The sequence below is a fragment of the Lampris incognitus genome, unplaced genomic scaffold, assembly GCF_029633865.1.
Source record: "Lampris incognitus isolate fLamInc1 unplaced genomic scaffold, fLamInc1.hap2 scaffold_238, whole genome shotgun sequence".
In the NCBI taxonomy this organism is placed as follows: Eukaryota; Metazoa; Chordata; class Actinopteri; order Lampriformes; family Lampridae; genus Lampris; species Lampris incognitus.
The window spans coordinates 75849-85771 of record NW_026611196.1 but is presented as its reverse complement, the minus strand read 5'-3'; the positions used below and the strand labels follow the sequence as shown (position 1 = coordinate 85771).

Below are 9923 nucleotides of genomic sequence, written 5' to 3'. Positions count from 1 at the left end.
ACTTTGGACAGTTGACCCCAAGTATTTAAACTCATCCACCTTCATCACTTCTACTCCTTGCATCCTCATCATTCCACTGTCCTCTCTCTCATTCACGCATAGGTATTCCGTCTTGCTCCTACTGACTTTCATTCCTCTTCTCTCCAGTGCATACCTCCACCTCTCCAGGCTCTCCTCCACCTGCACCCTACTCTCACTACAGATCACAATGTAATATGCAAACATCATAGTCCATGGAGACTCCTGCCTGATCTCGTCCATCAACCTGTCCATCACCACTGCAAACAAGAAAGGGCTCAGAGCCGATCCTTGATGTAATCCCACCTCCACCTTGAACCCATCTGTCATTCCAACCACACACCTCACCACTATCACACTTCCCTCATACATATCCTGCACCACTCCTACATACTTCTCTGCAACTCTCGACTTCCTCATACAATACCACACCTCCTCTCTCGGCACCCTGTCATATGCTTTCTCTAAATCCACAAAGACACAATGTACCTCCTTCTTGCCTCCTCTATACTTCTCCATCAACATTCTCAAAGCAAACATAACATCTGTGGTGCTCTTTCCTGGCATGAAACCATACTGCTGCTCGCTGATCATCACCTCTCCTCTTGACCTAGCTTCTACTACTCTTTCCCATATCTTCATGCTGTGGCTGATCAACTTTATACCTCTGTAGTTGCTACAGTTCTGCACATCACCCTTGTTCTTGAAAATCGGTACCAGTATGCTTCTTCTCCACTCTCAGGTATCCTCTCACTTTCCAGGATTGTGTTAAACAATCTAGTTAAAAACCCCACTGCCATCTCTCCTAAACACCTCCATGCCTCCACAGGTATGTCATCAGGACCAACTGCCTTTCCACTCTTCATCCTCTTCATAGCTGCCCTCTCTTCCTCCTTGCTAATCCACTGCACTCCTGGTTCACTATCCCCACATCATCCAACCTTCTCTCTCCCTCATTTTCTTCATTCATCAGCCCCTCAAAGTACTCCTTCCACCTTCTCAACACACTCTCCTCGCTTGTCAGCACATTTCCATCTCTATCCTTGATCGCCCTAACTTGCTGCACATCCTTCCCAGCTTGGTCCCTCTGTCTAGCCAATCGGTACAAGTCCTTTTCTCCTTCCTTAGTGTCTAACCTGTCATACAACTCACCATACACCTTTTCCTTTGCCTTTGCCACCTCTCTCTTTGCTTTACGCTGCATCTCCTTGTACTCCTGTCTACTTTCTTCATCTCTCTGACTATCCCACTTCTCTTTGCCAGCCTCTTCCTCTGTATACTTTGCTGTACTTCCTCATTCCATCACCAAGTCTCATTGTCTTCCTTCCTCTGTCCTGAGGACACACCAAGTACCTTCCTAGCTGTCTCCCTCACTATTTCTGCAGTGGTTGCCCAGCCATCCGGCAACTCTTCACTACCACCCAGTGCCTGTCTTAACTCTGCCTGAACTCCACACAACAGTCTTCCTTCTTCAACTTCCACCATTTGATCTTAACTCCTGCCAAGCCAGTCAGACTAGCTTGGTCTAGTCAGAAAGGCACGAACTGAGGAAGCCTCTTGGATGAGAGGCGAAACGTCTTCACACGGATATCTACGTACCAAGTCCAGTTGCACTTGATTCAACTCCTTTGGACACACACACACACACACACACACACACACACACACACACACACACACACACACACACACACACACACACACACACACACACACACACACACACACACATTCACACAGCTAGGGACAATTTAGTACGGCAGATTCACCTGACCTACATGTCTTTGATTCACCTGACCTACATGTCTTTGATTCACCTGACCTACATGTCTTTGATTCACCTGACCTACATGTCTTTGATTCACCTGACCTACATGTCTTTGATTCACCTGACCTACATGTCTTTGATTCACCTGACCTACATGTCTTTGATTCACCTGACCTACATGTCTTTGATTCACCTGACCTACATGTCTTTGGACTGTGGGAGGAAACCGGAGCACCCGGAGGAAACCCACTCATATTAATACTTATGGACCATTTAGAGCAGGGGTCAGCAATCTATGACACGCATGCCCATGGTGGCACGCGAGGCCATTAATACGGGCATGCGGAGCAAGTCAGTAAACATGTTTTAATATACTTTTTTGATTGAAAAACATTTTAGTATAAAATGTTGCCTTCATTGACTTCTTTGTCGGTCTTTAAAAAGTTTTCAGGTACAGAGGCACACTCAAACCAGTGGTAGTTAAAACCTGAGCAATGCGGCTTCCTTTTAATGAAGAACATCAGTCAACATGTCCAGAATAATCCCCATACATCTTTAGGATATTCATGAGCAAGGTACCCCTGAACCTGGATTTTGTAAAGTCACCAGTACATCATCAGCATAAAGGCAGACTGTGCTCTGCTCTCCCTCTAGCTACACCCTCCAGACCTCTTTCCTGTCTAACAGTTTGGGCCAGAGGTTCAAGGAAAAGATGAAAGAGAACTGGGCTTATGGGGCAACCCTGTCTGCAGCCACAATGTAGAACTGTAGTGTTAGAGAGATTCCCATTTATTTTTATTAAATCTGATTTCCTGTGGTAAATATGCCAACACTGTGCCTCCTGCTGGTTGAACGTTGACACATGCAGTCCAGAATGCTCCAGTGTGCACAGATGTGTCACACATGGAAAAACAAGTTCAAATGTTACCTACACACTAAGGAGAGAGACGGTCTGATCCCAGCCCACCACTCCCCATTCCCAAATACTGGAATACAATATTAGACGGTCTCTCTCTCTTCATTTTTCCTTCCTCTCATTCTCTCTTGCTCCCTCTGCTCTCTCCATTAGTCTTGTTATTGTCAGCTTTCCGTATTCAAGGGTGGCGCTCCACTTCTGTTTCCTGTCTGGAGCCACTGGCCACACACACACACACACACACACACACACACACACACACACACACACACACACACACACACACACACAGTATCACTGATGCATGCATAATTCTCTTCTTTCAAAAATCTCTCTCTTTCACTCCCTCTGTCTCTTACTCCCTCTTTCTTTTACACAATCATAGTTCCTGTTTATATCCACATCTTACACACACACACACACACACACACACACACACACACACACACACACACACACACACTCACACACAGTGGGGTGGGAATGGTGGGTTAATAGCATTCCTGTGGAGTTGTGCAACTGACTGTAATTACTAGCATAACTGCAGGAGGTGCGGTGGCCCAGTGGTTACACTGTCCTGGGTTCGAACCCCAGACCATCCCAGGTCCTTTCTGTGTGGAGTTTGCATGTTCTCCCACCATCAAAAAGACATGTATGTTAGGCTTCATACTGCTGCCTGTGCCCCTGAGCAAGGCAGTGGAAAGAATAATGATAATAATAATTCTATTTATATAGCACCTTTCTAAAACAATGTTACAAAGTGCTTCACAAAAATAAAAAATACAGATAAAACCAGACAAGGCAGGAATAAGAGTAAGATCAAACAAGAGTAAAATTAAAAACAGTAAAAATAAAAACAAATATCAAACATTTGTAAAAGCTTTCATAAACAGAAAAGTTTTAAGACGAGATTTAAAAGAAGCTAAAGACTTAGTTCGTCTTAGCTCAGTTGGAAGAGAGGTCCATAGTGTGGGCGCTCTAACAGCAAAAGCCCGATCACCCATTGTAACCAACCGAGACCTGTGAATAACCAGCAGGGCTCCATCTGCAGACCTTCATGGTCGAGGGGGGACATACCAAGTCAATACATCACAAATGTATAAAGGAGCAATACCATTTAAAGCCTTAAAAGTGAGCAGTAAAATTTTAAAATCGATTCGAACTATAACAGGGAGCCAGTGTAGGGAGGCAAGCACAGGAGTGATATGGTCATGCCTCCTTGTTCCTGTAATGAGCCGAGCAGTGGCATTTTGTACCAACAGCAGACGGTGGAGGGAGCCCTTGCTGATACCAGAATACAGTGCATTACAGTAGTCAAGTCGAGAAAAGATGAAAGTTTGTACAACTTTTTGCAAATCGGCAATTGATAAAATGACCTAATTTTGGAAATTAGCTTGAGTTGGAAAAAGCCTGACTGAACAACATGTTTAATTTGATTGTCAAAACTGAGGTTAGCATCAAATATTACCCCAAGATTCCTAGCAGCCTGCTTAAGACTACCTGACAGACCACCAAGATTAGTAGCAAACGGACTGATGGAACTTTCGGGACCGAACAGAATGACCTCAGACTTATCATCATTGGATTTAAGAACATTTTTGGACATCCAGGATTTAATGTCGGTGAGGCAAGCTGTGAGATTTAATAGGGAGCTAGGATCGGTGGGTTTTAGTGGCATGTATAACTGAGTGTCATCAGCATAGAAAATGGTAGAGCACATGGTGATTTTGAATGACCTGGCCAAGGGGCAGCATGTATATAGAGAATAGAAGGGGGCCAAGAACTGAGCCTTGAGGGACACCACAACTCAACTGAGCCACGGAGGAGGTAGAGTTACCCAGAACAACAGAAAAAGTTCTGTTGGTGAGGTAAGAGTGTAATAAGTTAAGAGCTGAGCCCTTGATGCCAACCCAAGTCTCTAAGCAATGTAGGAGGATGTTGTGATCAACGTGTCAAAGGCAGCACTTAAGTCCAAAAGAACTAAAATTGAGCAGGCACCGCTGTCTGCATTCAGCAGTAGATCATTAGTGACTTTAACTAGAGCTGTCTCAGTACTATGAAGTGCTCTAAAACCAGACTGGAAACTATTGAAAACACTACTGGTGTTCATAAAAGAAATCAACTGAGAAGAAATTACTCTCTCCAGAACCTCAGATAAAAAAGACAATTTGGAGATTGGCCTGTAGTTACTTAGGGACAGGGGGGGTCTAAATTAGGTTTCTTCAGCAATGGGTGAATGATGGCATGCTTAAAACTGTTTGGAAAAGAACCGGAGGCCAGAGAATTATTAAGAATTTGAAGAATAACGGGGCTGACAGTCGAAAATACCTCCTTGAGTAGCTTAGTGAGAATGATGTCTAGGATGCAGGAGGAGGAGCTCATATTGGAGACTGTAGTCTCCAACACTGAAATTGAAATTGGGTGAAAGAGGCAGAATTAACATGGGGAATGGAACGAAAAGAGCCTGACTGGATTTGGGACCTAATATTCCCCGCCTTTTTTACAAAATGAGTGAGAAATTATTCGGACAACTCAACATCAGGTTCAAAAAGAGAAGTGGAGGGACCATTAATGACAGAATCAAATATCCCGAAGAGAACTTTAGGATTGTGGTTATATCTCAATATTAGTTCAGAGAAGTATGCTGATCTCGCGTCCTTAACTGCCTTGTGGTAAATTAACATTGGGTTTTTAAGGGTGTTATGTGTTATTTCGGACTTGTTGGCTTTCCATTGTCATTCTGTTTTTCTACAAAGTCTTCTAAGGGCACGGGATTGATCATTCAGCCAGGGGCGGTTATTTGTTTTTTGTTTCCTAGTTTTAAACGGTGCAATTTGGTTGAGGATGGATCGGCACTGATCATTGAATGAATTTAATAGTGCATCTGGATTGAGCGGTGATAAAGAGGGATTAAAGGATGATGAATTAAAAGCATCACAAAATTTAACTGCAGAGTCAACGTTGAGATTGCGAGATCGTGTTTTAGGATAATGACTAGGAGTAGCGAGCTGTAGTGGGGCTTTGAAAATTATAGTTTTATGGTCAGATACAGGCATATCCACCGACTTGAGACATCGAGAGAGAAGCCAGAGGAGAGTACAAGGTCTAAAATGTGGCCTTTGGAGTGTGTGTGGCCCCTTTAACAGATTGAATGAGGTTAAAAGAATCTACAAGATCCAAAAAATGGGAAGTCAGGGAATGGGAAGGACAGCACACATGAATATTAAAATCACCAAGAATAAGCACCCTGTCATATTTTGGCATGACAACGGATAGAAGGTCAGAGAAGTCAGAGATAAAACTAACTGAAGTAGGGGGCCTATAAATTAAGATGCAGAGAAAAGGGGAAGGGCCAGTGATTAAAAAACATAAAACCTCAAAGAAGTGGAGGTGGTCCCCGGGTGCTGCAGCAGCTGCCCACTGCTGCTACACAACAGGATGGTGGCATGCAGACAACACACTCATAGTGAGACTACAATGACGAAATAAAGTGGCTTTCTTCTTCCATTCAGCTGTCTGACACACACGCTCTCTTACGTGACCTGTCACACACAGTGTGTAGAACTGTACAACATGTACAAGTACTGCAAACAAAGCCACACATATATGCAGGTATGTAATGAGGGGTTGTGTATTTGATTTTGTGTGTATGTTGTGTGTGAATATGTGAAAGTCTTCTTGTCTTTTACATTTCTACTTAGTGTTTATATATAACTCTCTCTCTCTCTCTGTCTCTGTCTCTCTGTCTGTCTGTCTGTCTGTCTGTCTGTCTGTCTGTCTGTCTGTCTGTCTGTCTGTCTGTCTCTCTGTCTCTCTGTCTGTCTGTCTGTCTGTCTGTCTGTCTGTCTGTCTGTCTCTCTGTCTGCCTGTCTCTCTGTCTGTCTGTCTCTGTCTGTCTGTCTGTCTCTCTGTCTGCCTGTCTCTCTGTCTGTGTGTCTGTGCAGGGCTGTCTCTGCCACTATCTGTCAGTTCATACTGGAGACTGGCTGGCCTGCTGCAGGATGGCTCATAGTGTCACTAAAGGGCTGGCTTACCTTCACTCTGAGCTGTACAGAGGAGGTACACACACACACACACACACACACACACACACACACACACACACACACACACACACACACACACACACACACACACACACACACACACACACACACACACACACACACACACAAATCTACACACAGTCTGATATTCACAGACATGGAGGCAATGAGGAGAGAGTTTTGTGTGTGTGTGTGTGTGTGTGTGTGTGTGTGTGTGTGTGTGTAACAGAATGGAGTGAGACAGGGAGATGAGAGAAAGATGAATAGTGTCACAAAGGAAGGAGGACAGAGCAGCAGAGAGAGAGAGATGGGATGGAAGAAGGACAGAGCAGCAGAGAGAGAGAGATGGGATGGAAGAAGGACAGAGCAGCAGAGAGAGAGAGATGGGATGGAAGAAGGACAGAGCAGCAGCAGCAGAGAGAGAGATGGGATGGAAGAAGGACAGAGCAGCAGCAGAGAGAGAGAGAGATGGGATGGAAGAAGGACAGAGCAGCAGCAGAGAGAGAGAGAGATGGGATGGAAGAAGGACAGAGCAGCAGCAGAGAGAGAGAGATGGGATGGAAGAAGGACAGAGCAGCAGCAGAGAGAGAGAGAGATGGGATGGAAGAAGGACAGAGCAGCAGCAGAGAGAGAGAGAGATGGGATGGAAGAAGGACAGAGCAGCAGCAGAGAGAGATGGGATGGAAGAAGGACAGAGCAGCAGCAGAGAGAGATGGGATGGAAGAAGGACAGAGCAGCAGCAGCAGCAGCAGAGAGAGATGGGATGGAAGAAGGACAGAGCAGCAGCAGAGAGAGAGAGATGGGATGGAAGAAGGACAGAGCAGCAGAGAGAGAGAGAGATGGGATGGAAGAAGGACAGAGCAGCAGCAGAGAGAGAGATGGGATGGAAGAAGGACAGAGCAGCAGCAGAGAGAGAGAGAGATGGGATGGAAGAAGGACAGAGCAGCAGCAGAGAGAGAGGTGGGATGGAAGAAGGACAGAGCAGCAGCAGAGAGAGAGAGATGGGTTGGAAGAAGGACAGAGCAGCAGCAGAGAGAGAGAGATGGGGTGGAAGAAGGACAGAGCAGCAGCAGAGAGAGAGAGATGGGATGGAAGAAGGACAGAGCAGCAGCAGAGAGAGAGATGGGATGGAAGAAGGACAGAGCAGCAGCAGAGAGAGAGATGGGATGGAAGAAGGACAGAGCAGCAGCAGAGAGAGAGATGGGATGGAAGAAGGACAGAGCAGCAGCAGAGAGAGAGATGGGATGGAAGAAGGACAGAGCAGCAGAGAGAGAGAGATGGGATGGAAGAAGGACAGAGCAGCAGCAGAGACAGAGATGGGTTGGAAGAAGGACAGAGCAGCAGCAGAGAGAGAGAGATGGGATGGAAGAAGGACAGAGCTGCAGCAGAGAGAGAGATGGGATGGAAGAAGGACAGAGCAGCAGCAGAGAGAGAGATGGGATGGAAGAAGGACAGAGCAGCAGCAGAGACAGAGATGGGTTGGAAGAAGGACAGAGCAGCAGCAGAGAGAGAGATGGGATGGAAGAAGGACAGAGCAGCAGCAGAGAGAGATGGGTTGGAAGAAGGACAGAGCAGCAGCAGAGAGAGATGGGTTGGAAGAAGGACAGAGCAGCAGCAGAGAGAGATGGGATGGAAGAAGGACAGAGCAGCAGCAGAGAGAGATGGGATGGAAGAAGGACAGAGCAGCAGCAGAGAGAGAGATGGGATGGAAGAAGGACAGAGCAGCAGCAGAGAGAGAGATGGGATGGAAGAAGGACAGAGCAGCAGCAGAGAGAGAGATGGGATGGAAGAAGGACAGAGCAGCAGCAGAGAGAGAGAGATGGGGTGGAAGAAGGACAGAGCAGCAGCAGAGAGAGATGGGATGGAAGAAGGACAGAGCAGCAGCAGAGAGAGAGATGGGATGGAAGAAGGACAGAGCAGCAGCAGAGAGAGAGATGGGATGGAAGAAGGACAGAGCAGCAGCAGAGAGAGAGAGATGGGGTGGAAGAAGGACAGAGCAGCAGCAGAGAGAGATGGGATGGAAGAAGGACAGAGCAGCAGCAGAGAGAGAGATGGGATGGAAGAAGGACAGACCAGCAGCAGAGAGAGAGATGGGATGGAAGAAGGACAGAGCAGCAGCAGAGAGAGAGAGATGGGATGGAAGAAGGACAGAGCAGCAGCAGAGAGAGAGAGATGGGATGGAAGAAGGACAGAGCAGCAGCAGAGACAGAGATGGGTTGGAAGAAGGACAGAGCAGCAGCAGAGAGAGAGATGGGATGGAAGAAGGACAGAGCAGCAGCAGAGAGAGATGGGTTGGAAGAAGGACAGAGCAGCAGCAGAGAGAGATGGGTTGGAAGAAGGACAGAGCAGCAGCAGAGAGAGATGGGATGGAAGAAGGACAGAGCAGCAGCAGAGAGAGATGGGATGGAAGAAGGACAGAGCAGCAGCAGAGAGAGAGATGGGATGGAAGAAGGACAGAGCAGCAGCAGAGAGAGAGATGGGATGGAAGAAGGACAGAGCAGCAGCAGAGAGAGAGATGGGATGGAAGAAGGACAGAGCAGCAGCAGAGAGAGAGAGATGGGGTGGAAGAAGGACAGAGCAGCAGCAGAGAGAGATGGGATGGAAGAAGGACAGAGCAGCAGCAGAGAGAGAGATGGGATGGAAGAAGGACAGAGCAGCAGCAGAGAGAGAGATGGGATGGAAGAAGGACAGAGCAGCAGCAGAGAGAGAGAGATGGGGTGGAAGAAGGACAGAGCAGCAGCAGAGAGAGATGGGATGGAAGAAGGACAGAGCAGCAGCAGAGAGAGAGATGGGATGGAAGAAGGACAGACCAGCAGCAGAGAGAGAGATGGGATGGAAGAAGGACAGAGCAGCAGCAGAGAGAGAGAGATGGGATGGAAGAAGGACAGAGCAGCAGCAGCAGAGAGAGAGATGGGTTGGAAGAAGGACAGAGCAGCAGCAGAGAGAGAGATGGGATGGAAGAAGGACAGAGCAGCAGCAGCAGAGAGAGAGATGGGATGGAAGAAGGACAGAGCAGCAGCAGAGAGAGAGATGGGATGGAAGAAGGACAGAGCAGCAGCAGAGAGAGAGATGGGATGGAAGAAGGACAGACCAGCAGCAGCAGAGAGAGAGATGGGATGGAAGAAGGACAGAGCAGCAGCAGAGAGAGAGAGATGGGATGGAAGAAGGACAGAGC

General features: G+C 47.0%; 1 protein-coding gene across 1 annotated transcript in view; it reads left to right on the top strand.

Annotated features, from left to right (window-relative positions):
* Nucleotides 1-6646: 6646 nt before the first annotated feature.
* The window catches only part of LOC130133147 (bone morphogenetic protein receptor type-2-like), a gene marked incomplete at its 5' end in the record, with an annotated part of 37324 nt that continues 34047 nt past the window's right edge, over nucleotides 6647-9923 (top strand). The window contains one exon of the mRNA XM_056301937.1: nucleotides 6647-6761. Coding sequence (XP_056157912.1) covers nucleotides 6647-6761 — 115 coding nt within the window. The remainder of the gene's footprint in view (nucleotides 6762-9923) is intronic.